Source organism: Colias eurytheme, chromosome 1 (assembly GCF_061535395.1).
Source record: "Colias eurytheme isolate Ceu_HAF_F1 chromosome 1, ilColEury1 Martin Lab GWU primary, whole genome shotgun sequence".
Classification (NCBI taxonomy): domain Eukaryota; kingdom Metazoa; phylum Arthropoda; class Insecta; order Lepidoptera; family Pieridae; genus Colias; species Colias eurytheme.
The window spans coordinates 15,590,330-15,607,866 of NC_142980.1; the positions used below are offsets into that span (position 1 = coordinate 15,590,330).

The 17,537-nt window shown below is 33.2% G+C and overlaps 2 protein-coding genes across 2 annotated transcripts; one reads left to right on the forward strand and one right to left on the reverse strand.

Annotated features, from left to right (window-relative positions):
- The first annotated feature begins 445 nt into the window (after positions 1–445).
- On the forward strand, positions 446–10,654 carry LOC149911409 (uncharacterized). The gene is made up of 5 exons (XM_090117238.1): positions 446–495; positions 1,987–2,088; positions 3,977–4,056; positions 9,756–9,884; positions 10,225–10,654. Exons 2-5 carry the CDS (start codon positions 1,995–1,997, stop codon positions 10,384–10,386), a joined length of 465 nt encoding a protein of 154 aa, XP_089973364.1. The 5' UTR covers positions 446–495; positions 1,987–1,994; the 3' UTR covers positions 10,387–10,654.
- A 433-nt stretch (positions 10,655–11,087) lies between these two features.
- On the reverse strand, positions 11,088–16,572 carry LOC149911410 (ATP synthase F(1) complex subunit gamma, mitochondrial-like). The gene is made up of 5 exons (XM_090117339.1): positions 16,481–16,572; positions 15,929–16,134; positions 13,599–13,762; positions 12,678–12,842; positions 11,088–11,385 (listed from the first exon to the last, which is right to left on the reverse strand). Exons 1-5 carry the CDS (start codon positions 16,570–16,572, stop codon positions 11,119–11,121), a joined length of 894 nt encoding a protein of 297 aa, XP_089973465.1. The 3' UTR covers positions 11,088–11,118.
- Between the last annotated feature and the right edge of the window lie 965 nt (positions 16,573–17,537).

The window sequence follows — 17,537 nt, forward strand, 5'->3', positions numbered from 1 at the left end:
AAACTTATCAATTACATAGGTAATTAATGTATGTTTACATCAATATTACTGCTTCAAAAAAAACACATATTTTGTCAATTATTACAATTCATATTTCATTGTTTATGCTTAGGTATTTATTTTGTCTAAAATGGTCGTCATATACTTAAGAAAGACGGAGTAAACGATCATTATAAATAACATACAAAATTGTAAATGAATTTCAGAATCTTTTGTCACAGCCTCCTAATATAAAGTCAACAAATTGCAAACGTTCGTCATACTACTATTTTTCATTATAAAAAAGCCATTATTTTACCTCTATTCATATAGGGAAACATTACAATTTTCTTGCACATATTAATAAAAAAATCAATTATTTCTATTTGAAATATAAATCGTCATAAAATCTCCGTCGTCACCAATATTCTGTACAAGTGAACTCAGAAGAGATTACCACAGAGGTCATCGGGCACTCCGTGCACGCACGCCGTTAGAAGCACACGTATATCACATGTAAGTATTTTATTATTATTTATTATGCGAAACAATTTAGGAATTGCGAATTTTAAGCTATGCAAGATATTTTTTGAATGTAAAAAAATGACAAAAAATTTTTTGAAAAAAAAAATATAAGTTATACAAAAAAAACTTTTTTTAGTCCTTCCACTATTTAAAGTTAAGTGACTAATTTTGGAAAAAAATTGACTTAGTTAAAATTTTCATATTTCACGCAGTTTTGCGCTGGATTTGTTTAACCCCTTATCAACCCACACTTTGTAATTAGTGCGAGTGCTTATTGTATCTAAAGTATTTCGACTAAGGTCAACAGAACGTTCATTGATAAATTTTAAGTGGTGTAATAAGTTTAAGTTTGATTTTCTCAATTTGTCTGCAGCAGTTTACTTTAGGAGCAATTTTTTTAACTCTTCCCTGATTATCTTTTTTGTAAATTTTACGAGAAAATGACAAATAAAATCCGTTCAGATGCTCATTAGTTGTATGTGATGTACCTAGCTAATACGACTTTTTTATAAAACAAAGTAGGAACAACTATATAGCTGATGTAAAAAAAAAATAACTTTAAAAAAAATCTGCTGCATTACAAAAGTGTATGCTACACGTCAATCGACAGTTTAAATAGATCTTTAAATACAACAAAAAGGGGCCAAGGTCACCAGAAGATATTGTAAGTTACTTCCGAAGGCAATCTTTATCTAGTTCATAATATGTAAAATAGTTATAAAAATCAATAGCATTCTACACTTCTAATAATTATTCTATTCTTCTTTTAAATATGTACATAAGATTTTTTTTTTACACATATATCACACAAAATGTGATCAAAACTCATTGCTACATTCAAAATAATACGTCGATTTAAAACATCAACAATCAAAAAGAAATGCTTTTATAAGCAGTTACTATGAATATAATCAACCATTATGAATACAATAAAACCAACTTTATATACTTTCAAACATCCTTATCCGGCTGATGTAAAAGCTATGAGGGAAAATAATAATCCCAATGCACAATAATAGAACTTAAATCCTAGTCTACTATTAACCTAGAACCGTGTTTTGATACTCGCGTTCCTGACTTATACTGATAGGTCAACGTAAACTGTTTTCTATGTAGCAAAACAGTTATATTGACGTCAAAATTACATATATCGCACATTAGATCATCGATTGACATAAATTAGCTACGAATGTATACTATTTAGTATCAATGATTTAGATTTGAAATCCTGATGATAACGAAAGTCATAATATTTTATTAAAAAATTATGAATGAATTTAAGGGTATTATTTATATATTATTTATATATACGAATTTAATCAAAAATAATTACATATTTTAGCCTTTTGGAACTTTAATGCAATGAGTAAAAAAAATATCTACATACCTTTAAATTAAGTTTTAAATTTTTATGTATATATATCTAAACGTAAATTGTAAGTTATGGAAATGTGTCTCATATATCATGAATATTTCTTTCAGTATCAAAAATGGCACTAAGCTGTGTAGTAAGGGCCGTCGCACGCGCACACCGCACCTCTCTCGTCTCTTGTTGTCGTAGAGCACACACATTGCAACATAAAGGTATGCATTTATCCTATTTCTTTGATTTTTTATTTATTTATTTTTATAAAGAAAAGTCCTTGGTATGTATTATTTTAAGCTGAAACTGCAAAGGAGAGAGAAAATTTAAGAAAAAGTTGGATCTAATAACGATCTATTGATCGCCTACTTGCCTATAAACATTGAAAGTAAAAGGCAGGGAGAAAAAAAAAAAGTAATATAGAATATTCCAAACTGTACGAGACAATTAAAGCTATGCGAAATTAATATAATCCTTGTTTTAAAATAAAAGCTACATTTTTATAAAGCTTTTTTTTTTAAATAAGAGTCTGTAAGCTCACGCAATTATATTATACTGAATGTTACATGGCTTATTTTGCGAAGAACTTTTGCGATTGCACAAAATGATTTAAATTTTAACATTCATAATATAAAATAAATAAAATATATATAATAATATATTTAGCGAAAGCAAAGTCAGAGCATATTGCTAAGCTTGGTGAGAAACTTGCCCGACTTCCTTCGGGAACACGAGCTTTTTGGGCACTCGCCAAAGCTGTGCAAGGGAACTTCTGTCAGCCGTCCCTACCATCTCTGCGCATGGAGAATGACCAGTTGGCCCACACGGCAAAAGAGAAAGCTGATCTCCTTAGCTCCCTCTTCGCCGCAAACTCGACTTTAGATGACATGGGGAACTCACCACCTATCATCCCACGGCTTGAGGGCTCTATGCCGGACATCCGATTTACCCAGAGTGCTGTGCGTAAGGCACTGTTCGCTCTAGATGTCCACAAGTCGAGTGGCCCCGACGGTATTCCTCCAATTGTGCTGAAGATGTGTGCACCAGAGTTGGCACCGGTCCTCGTGCGCCTTTTCCGGCACTCCTACTCCACATGCGTTTTCCCGAATTCATGGAAGAAAGCATTAGTGCATCCCATCCCGAAAAAGGATATATATATATATATATATATATATTATTATTTATATATAATATATATATATATATAATATAAAGGCTTTATTTTATTTTGTAATCTAAGGGCTTTTGTAAATAATTATAAAAAAATGTAGTAGAATACTAAATGACTCGCTACACTTTGTAAGCACTTAGTTAGGAACGTACCTTTAATTTAATTGTGTAAAATATTTTCTGCCACTTAATTAGCTAAAATTCATTAAAATTAAAATGTATAAAATCGTAAAGTTCCACTTTCCATTTTTCATTAAACTACGAATAGCCTGGCCCTGGACACTTGTTAAAATTTTAATAAATTTATTAAATTCCACGCAAAGTCGCGTCTGCAAGTAGTGAATCCGTATGAGATACAAATGTTTACAATTACATCGATGTTTATCCAACAATTATTGACAACATAATATTATACCCCCTGCGGCGTAAAACTTATTCGTTGATAAGAACATGATAAGATTGACCAATTCTGATGAAACTTGTACTTGGACGTTGTAACAATTATTGATGAAATTATGTAATAGGTAACAACTTTGAGTGTTATGTATTTTCGAAATAAACATATATTTTTATCACTAAAAATCATCATCTACAAAAGAAGGAAGATAGGATAAAACGAAGATATAAATTAAACTTGGAATTAGAACGTGCATAGGTACGTTCCTACGTTCATAATTAGTGTCTAAAGTAGACGCGACAAACATTTGGGTATTCTTGATGTATAATGAACTAAAATAATACTTATTATATTTTCTCAAGTGTAGATTACTATATCAATAAAATAAAACTGACTTTTTGATGATAATAATTAATTTTATTAATTAGGTATATCTATCATTCTCCTGCTACATGTTGCGACTGTCTTTTAGCTTAGCGATTTCGCATTTATTTTCGTTTATTCTAATATTTTATTAATAAAGTTATTTTTTATATTTACAGGGCGTTTATACACCAAGAAACATGAGTGGGTGTCAGTGGACGGTTGTATTGGAACAGTCGGCATTTCAGACTATGCTCAAGTAAGTAGATTTTATTTACGACCAAGTTTAGTTGAAAATAAATAAATAGTTTGAGTTTTGACCAAAAGCATGGTCATGCTCACGAGATTTGCAATTGATGCTTTTGAAGTTTCATGCCTCAGAATAAAAAATAAACTTAGATAATAGCGAATTAATTAAACACCTTCTATGGGTGGAATAACTCGTAACATTTTCAAATGAATTATTTGTTTGATTTGATTTATATTAAGATGTAGTAACAAGTCACTATCAAAGGGCAAAGCTGTTCAAATTTGGGTTAAGATTGCTTGTTACAGTAATCGCAGGACAGAGGTCAGGCGCGATCGCTCTCACGCATTCTTATCTATTCATTATAATTATAAACCAACAGTACACGAGTATCTGTTATTTATTTTAATTAATTGGTGAGTTCACCTGTCGTAAATAATTATTTGAATAGTGAGTTTCAATAATTGTGCTAAAATATAAATCAAAACGTGATTGGTTTATAACATACCTATGTCTTACCTATAACAAAAATTAGGAATCCCTTGCTTCAACATTGAAGAGAAAATTTATTTCAATCAATGAACAGACATACAGACACTTGTTACACGTACCTCTCTTAAGGGAAATTATATGTATAAGTAAAAGTATCTTTATAGATTTGACCGTCTTGGTGAACCTCTAGCTTTTTATACCAAAAAAAGATAATTAAAAAAAAGTGAAATAGTCTATAGTTCGTGGAATCAAGAAGTTGCTTAAATAATATTCGTTCCGGTAAAGGATTGTTCTAAAGTCTTTTCGTTGTAGAATCAAGTGAAGAAAGTTTTCCTTAAAAAACTCACAAAGTACCTATAATAATAATACAGTATACTGATGTGGAAATAATAGGCTTAAATAAACAGTTCTTGAGCACTAGCTCGGCTCAAAGCAAACTTTGCCTTGCGTTGTGAACTGGAAAACGATATCTTTAAGAGGCTGAGTTCCCAAGTACAATATTGATGAACTTCAATTTCAGGGGTTGCTGCACATTGCAATATAATTGTGATTGGCAACATTGATTGAACTTTATCGGGTACCTAATTGCTATGAATTATTTGTTTTGAATATTTCGAAGGTTTATTCAAGCTTTTCGCATGAAAATAACGTACCGGGGAATTTTTTAAGGAAAAGGAAGGATTAGGAATTTTTTACCGGGGAAATCACAACAGCGAACCAACTAGGTATCTTTTTGAATTCTCTCGTTGACCTAACTATAGTAAAAGGAGTATAGGTGGTAGTCCAGCAATCCAGTCCATCTCTAGGTATGCCAGAATTCCAGAAATAATACATTTGCATTCTATTGTATTCTGGACTCTGGTGTGACTAAGACCATACAAATACACTCTCGGATTTTTAATATTATAATACTAATAACACATTAAGTCTATAGGTAGTACTTAAAGAGTTTTATCTCTTTTTAATCGATTTCTATTCTAATACTTCATTGTAACGGTGATACATATGGAAACAAATTTGCATGTTATCTCGCTGTTATCATAACAGTTGGATGTCTCCAGTTTTACTCAGAGCTTATCTTATTCATACTTGATCTTATTATTCGTAACCTCTAACGTTACCTAACGTGTACTTGGTAATTTATTTACAAATTAGCGGTCCGCCCCGGCTTCGCCCGTGGTACATATTTACGTTTTCTCTACATAAGAACCATCCTCGTACTTCAAGGAATATAATAGAAAAGAATTATCGAAATCGGTTCAGCCGTTCACACGTGATGCCGTGACAAAGCGAAACGGGTGCGGACCCGCCGCCTTTTTATAGCTCCCGCCGCGAAGCGCGTCGAACGCCGCAACTGATACACAAAAATAATCCTTATGGCATGTAATTCACGCGCGATGACTTATAGCGTATTTCATGTATAACTTTGGTGTTTCTACACCGATTTACATGATTCTTTTACTATAACCTGCCCAGGAGTATGAAGAATAATTGTGCCAAATTTCGTTAAAATCCGTCGTGTAGTTTTTGTTTCTATAACGAATATACAGACAGACAGACAGACAGACAGACAGACAAAAATTTTACTGATTGCATTTTTGGCATCAGTAGCGATCCCTTATCACCCCTTCATAGTTTTTTTTTAAATATATTTCATGCACAGAATTGGCCTCTCTACAGATTTATTATAAGTATAGATATAATAATTAATACAATATTATTTGAACTCACCGTGTGATGTTTCACAGATAAGATTCTATAAAGAATAAACAATATAAAATTCTAAAACAATCAGTTAATGATAGATGCTGCGCTGTTTTTCTTAAAGATAGATAGAAAGGGTCCAATTTACAATCAAAAGCTTTTCTTACAGTAATTAATCAAATTCAAATTCAAATTCAAATTATATTTATTTGCAAGAATGTAGTTACAAATTATAGATGTTTTTAATTACAATATTATGTGGCTAATACATTCTACCCATTGATTGGGTGTGCAAATATTGAAAAGAAAGTTGATTAGTCTAATTATTTAAATGTACACACAATTCAATTTTCACAATTACGCGAACGCACTACGTTTAACACGATTATATCACACACTTATCACACACAATTCAGTTTACACTACTTAAAAGTCATAAATTCTTCAATGTCATAAAATTGTTTCACCATCAACCAGTTCGTCAGTTTATTTTTGAAAAAATTTATTGGTAGTTCCTTGAAATCGTCCGGTATTTTATTATATATTTTAATAGCCATAAATATTACACTGTTTTTAGCTTTGTTAATTCTACACGTTGGGAAATGTAATTTGTTTTGGTATCTTGTCAACATATGCGAATTTACTTCTCCTTTCTTCTTAAAGTATTCCGGGTGATATTTTACAAATAAACATACTTCTCTTATGTACATGCAAGTTAAAGTAAGGATCCGTAATTTACTAAACAGAGGTCTACAACTGTCTCTTTGGTTCAAACCGCACAGAGCTCTGATACATTTTTTTTGTGAGACAAATACCTTCCGCACATCACAAGATTGTCCCCAAAGAATGATTCCGTACGAAAGTACAGAGGAAACGTAGGCATGATAAGCATTTATTGCTGCATTCATAGAAACAGTATCTCTTAAACGCCGTAATACGTAAACGAAACGATTAATTCTGTCACAAACGTAATCAATATGTTTGTTCCATTTTAGACCTTCATCCAACAAAACACCCAAGAATTTATGATGATCTACTTGTTCTATTACTTGGTTATCACACTTTATATTTAGGTTTATTTTGGAGCAATTCTTTGTATAAAATTGAATTATTTTTGTTTTTAATAAGTTAATTTTAAGATTGTTGTCTTCTAACCATTTTACAATATTTTTAACTGCTTCATTTATATCTCTCTCGTACGTTTCCTTTTCAGTACATTTAACAATTAGGGTAGTGTCGTCTGCGAATAAAACTGATTTGTGTTTCACTGATTTCGGTAGGTCATTAATATACAAGAGAAATAAAAACGGGCCGAGCACACTTCCTTGTGGTACACCTGATCTATTAGTTTTTTTTACTGATCTATATACGTTTCTTGATTGATTTACTATTTGTTGTATTTCCACAAACTGATTTCTATCCTTTAAATAACTAGCAATCCATTCTTTGGCAATTCCTCTTATACCATATTTATCTAACTTAAGCAAGAGTAATTCATGGTCTACAAAATCAAATGCCTTGCTCATATCTAGAAATATAGCGCTTACGGGTTTTTTTTCGATGAAGGCTTGAATTATTTCTTTCACCATATCAAAGCATGCTAATGAAGTGGAACTATTTTTCCTAAATCCAAACTGTTCTTTACATAAGATCTTGTTTCTATCAATATAATTTCTAATTCTTTCTAAGATTACTTTTTCAAATATTTTAGATATCACTGGTATTAACGCTATCGGTCTGTAATTCTTAATATCTTTCGGATCGTCTTTTTTAAATAATGGTTTTATCACTGATGTTTTCAGCGCGTGTGGAAAAGTTCCCTGTTCCATCGATAAATTTACAAGAAAAGACAACGGTTCGCAAATATGGTCACTGCATGATTTTAATATTTTTGTACTTATTCCATCTGTTCCTACTGAATTAGTGTTATTAAGTGATTTTATTATTTTACAAATTTCGTTACTGTTTGTAGGTGTTAAGAAAATAGTATTGCAACTTTCTGTAGTCAAAGTCTTTTTTATGGCATTTACATCAAAATTAAATTTTGTTTGATTTGTGATGTCAATAAAAAAATTATTAAACTGTTCGCAAATTTCATTCATTGAGTCGTATATTTTATTATTAACTACAATCTCTTCAATTTCTGTAATATTGGTTTCGTCATTAATATTATTAGATATCATTTGCCATAATGCTTTGTTTTTATTTTTTGCCAATTTAATAAATTTTTCACTTTGAATTTGTTTTGATTTAAGAATGCACCTTTTTAGTATATTTTTATATTTCACATAATGATTCCAACTATGAGTATACATTTTTTTTATATATATATTTTTAAGATAAAGTTGTCGCTTTCGTATACAACATTTCTTCAATCCTTTTGTTATCCAGTTAAGATTAGATTTTCCTGTACTTCTCTTTATCTTAATAATAGGAAAACAAAGATCATAAAACAGTTTGAATAACTCATAAAAAGCATTGAAGCATTCATTTAAGTTATTAAATTCATGTATTTCAGAGAAGCTTAACGATGACATACATTCACAAAATTTACGAATATTCTCATTACAGTAGTCTCTTTTTGTTTCAAACCAGGATACATTTGTTTTGCGCTTTATCATACTAACTTTTAATATCTGTGCCGTTTCATGGTCTGACAAACCGAGGTGTAGTACTTCTGTATTCACATTTCTTTTTATATTTGTTGCTATTTGGTCTATGCATGCATTTTTCCTAGTAGGTGTTTTTATTAAGCATTCAATATTAATCAATAAACATGCCAAACGCCACACACACACGCCACACACAATGGAGAAACAAAATTATAATAGGTATGTGGGTTTTGGGGCCAATGGTTTTCACTTTTCATAATAATAATTATGACATTAAAGAACTTCTAGTGCCTTGTAATAATATATCATAAATAATTTGGAAAATCCAAAAGTGCACGCCTCATAATTTTTTTTAAATAAATATTTATTAATTATTATTTTTGATTATTTAATTACAATTAAACCACATCGAATCAGACCCTGAAAAATGAAAGGGTTCTATTCCTGAGCATACTCAAGCGTAAGAGAAAAAAAAGACTCGATTAGTAAAGTATTTCGGTCGCTATCGTGTTAACAAGAAAAAGGATCCGCACATACAGACACACGGACGTCCAAGACAGAACTTTTTTAAACTGTTTTTTAACTAGTTTAAATAACAAAAATGACATCAAAAATATCATGAACGTTAAAAATAGTGTTTTTTCTTAATATGTGTGTGTATGTATTATCTTACAAGTGCAATGTATGATACATAAAGACATTTTAAGTTTGAAAAATCAGATGTTTTGCGCGAAGTGACAGTACCACCTCAACGCTTCGCTTATGAGGCGTGCAAAAGTACGCAATCATTTTAAAACGATAACGGACATACAGGCAAATGTTGTTTTAGCACACAAGCATCCTCCATTTGCGACAGTCAAACTATCACAGCACTATTAACAGAAATCTCATGACTGTTTCCAGGAAGCCCTAGGCGAGGTGGTGTTCGCGCAGCTCCCAGAAGTGGGCAAGGAGATCCGAGCTGGTGAGGAGTGTGGAGCCCTCGAGAGCGTGAAGGCGGCTGGGGAAGTGTACTCGCCTGTGTCTGGATTGGTAAGCTGATAAATAGCACTACTTGCTTATTACCTCATATTAATGCAGACTCAAGAGATAAATTATATTCTTCAGTATTTTATCATCTGTGTTACAATTACTATGTGTTATAATACAATTCATATCTTAATAATCAATAATTTGCATTGTAGGTATGCACATTTTCAGTTTGTTATTCTGGAACGATTTTATAAATTGCCAAACGTATCAATAATTCAATAGAATCTTATGAAGGGTTAGATTTTCAATGTCAACCATTTGTTTATTTTGTATTGTTTAATGAGGTGAACTCTGAAAATTCAAAATACCTGAAATTATCTAACAATAACTTGTTCATCAGGTAACAGAAAAGAACGACGCCGTGGAGTCAAGCCCGGCGCTGATCAACAAAGCCTGCTACAGCGAGGGCTGGCTGTTCCGGGTGAAGCTGTCCACGCCGGAGGAGCTGCAGCAGCTCATGGACCAGACCTCCTACGACTCCTACCTCAAGGACTTGCACTGATCGTAACAGGACTGTAGCGACGATAGATATTGTTTATTTGTAAGGCGAGGTGGTTGTGTATAGGGTGATTGTGACGGTCATACAACTTGTTAGCAGTTTTACAAATGAAACGATCCTACCTTTAATAAATATGGCTGTGTTTTAACAAATTTCAATGACTCAATATTGTATAAAAAAATTCTGTTTTACCTAGTGTAAGAAATAAGAAAGTTTTTATACTATCTCAATATTAGAAAATAATCTGCACTGTTGTATATGACTACCGTAATGTAAGTAAAAATAAAATACAATTATTTAATAACCGTTTTATTTCATGACCACAAATATCTGCTCGTAATTATAACAATAGCATATAGCTTATATGCTTCTAATATGGTAAGTGCAAACAACGTCAAAGTTCGACTATTAGGACCTACATTTGTGTTCGAATAGTGCAATATACACAAGATCGAGCTGTTATTGCAATACACCTACACCACGAATAGGTATTCCTATAAATGCCGCGACTGTAAATTGATCAAAGGAATACCTACATTTCCTCTGATAGTAATATTTACATCAAGCGACCGGCTTCACGTTATTTGCTATAAAGATTGAAATTGAAAATGCAGTTCAAGTCGGGAATAAAAAAAATGTTTTAAAGATGTTCAATGGACAATTCCTTTCTATAAAGATAAAAGGCTCCAATTGCGCCTCTTAGTCAAAACTTTTCTATCATTCCTTCTACGTGAATTATTTAAGAGCAGCCGCCCCCGAGATGATCTCGATCAGTTCTCTCGTAATCACAGCTTGTCTCGTCCTATTGAACAGTAGCGTGAGCTTGCGTATCATCTCCTCCGCGTTCTTGGTGGCATTGTCCATGGCAGCCATGCGGGCGGACTGCTCGGAGGTCGCGCCCTCCTTCAGCGCGTAGTACAGGAGCGCGGCTAGCGTCCATTCTGCGTAACACTCGAGTTGGTCCGCATCGACGTCGTCGAAGGCGTTTATGTTTGGCGCACTCTGGAAAAGAGATCATTTCAGATGTAATAAAATGTAAATGGATATGTGATTGAAGTCAGGAATAGGATTCTGTCTAATAAACCTATATTATAATAATTCTGAAAGCACAGAATACGTAATAGTAGCTAGCGCTACTAAAATACTGAATAATAATTATTAATCGGAGAGGATTGATTAATTGCCCCGTAAAGTATATAGGTATCTTATAATACCTAAGAATAGGTACCTATTGTAAAAGACACCTTCACCAAAGTACCTACCTATTTAGAACCAAAGTTGGCAAGCCGAATAAAAATAGCAAAAATAAATAAAATAATTTTATAAAGCGAGATATTGAGGAACTATAATATTATTTTCCATGGTTTTTCTTATGTAGCATAACCATTTTCCAATCATTTGATTCTAGCGCCATCTATTCGATTTCATAATCATTACGGGATGGCAACTGCAGTGAAACTGCTGCAATCAGTTCCTATCATTTGTAGCAAGTAGTTCTTTTGCTTATCACAGAGGGCGCTGTATGGTTATCAGCACATAAGTATTTGTATATATATATATTTTGTATTGGTATTGGGGTTCACTGAAAGGTTACAATTTAGTTATTTATTTCTGTCCAATTGCCTTCAACATGAGCATTGTTCCGCTATAATGTATGGTATGCCAGACTCAGACTATACCATAGGTACCAGAATATTATTATTTTGGTGTTCATGGCAAGGTTTTATCTTCTTATATATAAAAATGAATCGCAAAATGTGTTGGTAAGCGCATAACTCGAGAACGGCTGAACCGATTTCGATAATTCTTTTTTTATTATATTCCTTGAAGTACGAGGATGGTTTTTATGTAGAGAAAACGTAAATATGTACCACGGGCGAAGCCTATGTAGATAATTGACAAAAAAATAAGCTTTTCTTATGCCTACTAATATTATAAATGCGAAAGTAACTGTCTGTCTGTCTGTTACGCTTTCCCGCTTAAACCTCTCAACCGATTTTGATGAAATTTGGCACAGACAATCTTTAGACCCTGAGAAAGAACATAGGCTACCTTTTATTGCGAAATAATATGTTCCACGGGCGAAGCCGGGGCGGACCGCTAGTAATTAATATAAATAGCATAGCATAGAGCTACCTACCTACTAACTACTAAGTACTAACTTCCAAATGCATATCTGTATTCCAAATTTCAAATCAAAATCGATTCAGTTTTTTAAGCCTATCAGATAGATAAGGTTACTTTAATGCAGTAACTATGTAAATAAATAATTTTGTATCTGAATTAATACCCACCTCGATTTTAAACTTATTAAAGAAGGGAATAACCGTCAGCTCATACTTGACGGGTGAGAAGTATTTGTTAAAGAATATTTCACCGAATTCGTACAAATAGCCCGAGTCTGCTATCGCCGCGGCCATCACAGAAGCGTCTGCGAACACTGGTGATACACGGCCTATCTGTGAAGACGAGTATAAATAATTTTCAATGAAATGGTCTTATGCAGGTGAAGAACTAGCCAGCGTATATAGTTATTATACTACTAGTGCCATCATTTATTTTTGACTATTTTGGTTTGGTGGAAAAGGCAAATAATAATTTTCTAAAATTATAAGCTATGTTGAAAAATATATAAGCTAGTAAAATGGGTAGGTATAGGTAACACAATTTTTGGAGCAGTGCAAGACCAAGAGGGCCGTATAAAATACTAGCTGCTCCGCGCGGTTTCACCCCCGTGGATCCACCCCTGTTGGTCGTAGCGTGATGATATATAGCCTATAACCTTCCTCGATAAATGGGCTATCTAACACCGAAAGAATTTTTCAAATCGGACCAGTAGTTCCCGAGATTAGCGCGTTCAAACAAACAAACAAACAAACAAACTCTTCAGCTTTATAATATTAGTATAGATTTAGTATGATAATTCATCACATCCCATAAAAATACTGATGACAAACAAAACAAAATGGCTTATAGCCATAAGGCCGCGCGCACTGTATGCCGATTGTATCTTTTATTTTGTGTCGTCTTAATCTTGTATTTCCTATACAGTGAAGAATAAATAAATAAATAAATAAATAAAACATTTATTATGCCTTAATGTAAATAAGTAGTATGAAATTGCGGATTATGGGCGAAGCTGATCAAGCAGGACCAGGTGATAAAGTCGTTTCACGAATGCATCAGGCTCCCTTTCTACATAAAAAAACACTAACATCTCTAATATTAATGAGCATATTCTCCGAGAAGGTCCTGCGCAGCATCCCGCGCGACTTCTCCCCCACACAGACCAGCTTGTGCGTGGCGCCGTCCGCCTTGCGCGCCGCCATCTCCCTGCGAATGCGCCGGGACACGCCGCTGTGCACGCCGCCGCAGAGCCCTGGTTTCAGGAAAGAAAATATGTTTATATTGGACACATTTGTGTAATTACAAATAACTGGTCCTTAATAACACAAGATCATGATCATCGAAGCGTTTCATGATCATTGAGTCCTCTTCGACCCTTCGTCTTTAAATAACAGTTTTAAAGTATGAAAGGCGTGGAAAAATGTTACAAGTGCAATCGATGTAAACAAAAACGAAAACTGAAATCACAAAAACGCTCAGGAAATGACGATCCATTTTTGCTAAAAAAACATTACACAAAAGATTTGGCCTCTGATCATTTTGTAATTGCTAACATTATTGAGTCATTTAATAGAAACATAACATTAATATTATGTATGATGAAAGCTATAGTACATATTACATTATTGTCGGAATGTCGCGTAAAATGCGAAATTCCCATACTATTAAGTAGGTACACATATTTGTACTAATATTATGACCTTTTGGCATCGCGTGTATACCGGAGCAGAGCGTGGAGGAAAACCAACTAGTATCATCAATAAAATAAAATAAAAACCGGCCAAGTGCGAGTCGGGCTCGCGCACAAAGGGTTCCGTAGCAGCAAATATAATAAATTACAGTTAAATCAACCTATCTCAAAAACTATAAGAGATACTTTGATCAAACCAAAAATCGTTGAAAGAGTTAATTAGCATGCATCACCTCTATTTTTTTTAGAATTTTATACCCCGTAGTTATAAAAATAGAGGGGGGGGGACATACTTTTTACGACTTTGAGAGCTGATATCTCAAAAACCGTTCACTTTAAGAAAAATGTTTTTTAGAAAACTTTATATCATTTTAAAAGACCTTTCCATTGATACCCCACACGGGTATGTACATCGAAAAAAAAAAATTTCATCCCTCAGTTACATGTATGGGGGGCCCCACCCCCAATTCTTTTTTTTACTATTTAGTGTCATATTTTTGTAGCGGTTCATACAACACATATTCCCATCAAATTTCATCACTGTAGTACTTATAGTTTCCGAGTAAATCGGCTGTGACAGACGGACAGACGGACAGACGGACAGACGGACATGACGAAACTATAAGGGTTCCGTTTTTGCCATTTTGGCTACGGAACCCTAATTTTATAATATCCACGGATACAACCCTAAAGCTGTTCCATTTATTCGTCATTGACCCCTTCTGTGTGACGTATTAACGCTCCTATCACAATGTAATTAAACAAAATATTATTTATTTTAAATAAATCTGTAGCTGATATTATACATTAATTATCTTTGAAATGGTTTATGATTGTTGTCAGTTTATTAAAACGGCAAAGAATTCGTTCGTTTGATTTTATGAAATTGTCTATACACAGAAATTTATTTTAATCCGGGAAACAAGATCAATCAACTTCACTTAAGTTTAGTTAGTGCAGTCGAAATGAAACATAACAGTACCTACACCAATTTCAAATTCTTTTCAGCAGGAAAATAATTGACAGGAAACATCCGTTGCCCACTGTGACTTATGCATTGTAATTTCGTCCATTACTTAATAGGAGAAACCTTTGATAATGAATCGATAATTTCACGTACTTGGCACACGTACTGTAACTGATCGTGTTGTCTAATCACATAGCTGGGGTCATCATGTCGGCGGTCGGAGATAGCCGGATATCTCAGCTTCGCGCCTGTGTAGTGTGTCCACGTGTCGCTTATCTGCTGATTGGACTGCGCCAAACTTTTATTGGATTGTTCGAGATAGTTTTCGATTCATTAATAGTTACATAAATAGGATCAATTTAAAATCATGAGACATGAAAGGGAGAAGAGTAGAAGTTGATTATATGAATATTTTCGGGAGTACAGAAGTTGCTTGGTTTGTAATTTTTTTTAAGAGAGAAAATATCTTGTGGTATTCAATTTTCATAAAAGGTAGTTTTCGTTGTGTGATTAAATTTTAAATAAATAATACGACTCTTTAATAACTTGTCTTTCACGTTCTGGCGGTAAACGTGTGAGGTATTCACTTTAAAATTATGTAATTGGTGTTATCACAAAATTACTTCATAAACATTGAACAATTTCACATATTTTGTTCTATGACCACTCTATCCTTGACCAGCGGAGTACAGTTTATAAATTCAGGCCAGACAGAACGACGACCTGACCCTAATTATAAGTTTATCCTTTGCAAATCGAACCTCGATCAGACGTCATTGCAACGTAGAGCCTCTTCGCCTTAGAGTCTTCTATTTTAACTTCTTCAGGCTTCACTTCTGGCTCCACAGCTTTGTCGTCTGGCTTCTTGTCGACGGGCCCTTTGACCAGTTGGCTGGACTCGTAGAACTTTCGAGGTCCGTAGCCGAAGGGCCTCGCCGCTTTTAGCTCCCGTTCAGCTTTAGTGAACCTGGGTTAACGGAGATAATCATAAAAGTAGTTTTATTTAGGTAAAATATTTGCATAATATAATGTATTTCAATTGTGTTTTTATTTAAAGGATTTGGTATTTCCCAAAATGTTAATATTATATTTTTTATAAGTACCTAATACATTTGATTACGTTAACCTTTAGGGTAATAATTTAAGTACCTGAATATCACTTATTTAAACAAACTTAGTTCTGTGCTTTTTTAATATGAAATAATACCTAGAAACATCAAAAATCACCACGAAAGCCCATTAAACCTGCATAGTGTAACCCATCATTATTATTAAGTGAAAGATAAATTGTAACTGTAAAATAATTGTCTCACTTGCTGGCTGACACCATTTTCATGGTTTTGGTAATTTTCTGAATGTTCTTGATAGATTTTAATCGCAGGGATACTTGTTTTAACTGAACCATGTTTTACGTTTCCTTATTTATACATTTTGAAGTTACTAGTCATGATGACAGTTTTATGCCACATTACATTCATAGATTTTTAAATTTATAAGAACTCCTTTTCATAATATAAATGATATTATGAAAACCACAGATGAATTTTATATAAAATAGGTAGGGCATTTGACCGCTATCCTGCCTGATGTAAAGCAGTGATGCGATCTATTTAAAATGTACAATCTATTTAGTATGTAAGTATGTAAAGTATTTTCATGAAGTAATTTTCTTTTTTAGGTGCGGTTAGTTCCGTACCGAAAGGGTTAAACGTCTTCAGGTCTCCAGGTGTCGGTCTCCAGGTTTTATCTCATAAACCGTGATGACATGATGTATTTCAGTTGCAGATAACAACAAATACAAAAAAAGAAAAAAAATATATTAAGGGGGGTTCCCATATAGTACGGAACCCTTCATGCGCGAGTCCAACTCGCACATGGCCGGTTTCTTTATTTAATTAGGTACCAATATTTAAATGGATACCTATATACTTACATATATGTATATATATATATTATGACTTTGTTTTGTATGTTTTATTGCTGTTGTATATATAGACTTCGCATAATATTATTGATATGTAATATTATTTACATTAAACAACATATTTTATTCTTATGGATAAACAACAGGCAACACTTGCAAACATTTCACTCGTGTTTGTTTATATTAATGTTTTCCCAAACCTCGCCACTAACATCATTATCTATGGTGACTACAATTACATATAAATTACCTTAACTGATACCGATATTATAAAAAACAAGCGAAACATAACCAAACAAGTTATTATGTTGCGTAATTTGTTGTATCGCGAATCCGAAGGTCGACTTCACAGGCGAGATCAGTTTTGACGCCGCTCATTTATCGACCTCAGATAGCAATAAGATTTTTGTTATTGTTGATAACATTGTTTTATGTACACGAGAAAT

Excerpts from the sequence above, each read along its gene's own strand:
- LOC149911410 (XM_090117339.1), bottom strand. The coding sequence starts at position 16,572 with ATGGTTCAGTTAAAACAAGTATCCCTGCGATTAAAATCTATCAAGAAC. Across the intron at positions 12,843-13,598 it reads TGCTCATTAATATTAGAGAT|ATAGGCCGTGTATCACCAGT; the intron begins GTTAGTGTTTTT and ends TCGTCTTCACAG. Across the intron at positions 11,386-12,677 it reads TTAATAAGTTTAAAATCGAG|AGTGCGCCAAACATAAACGC; the intron begins GTGGGTATTAAT and ends TCTCTTTTCCAG.
- LOC149911409 (XM_090117238.1), top strand. The coding sequence starts at position 1,995 with ATGGCACTAAGCTGTGTAGTAAGGGCCGTCGCACGCGCACACCGCACC. Across the intron at positions 4,057-9,755 it reads GCATTTCAGACTATGCTCAA|GAAGCCCTAGGCGAGGTGGT; the intron begins GTAAGTAGATTT and ends GACTGTTTCCAG. Across the intron at positions 9,885-10,224 it reads ACTCGCCTGTGTCTGGATTG|GTAACAGAAAAGAACGACGC; the intron begins GTAAGCTGATAA and ends CTTGTTCATCAG.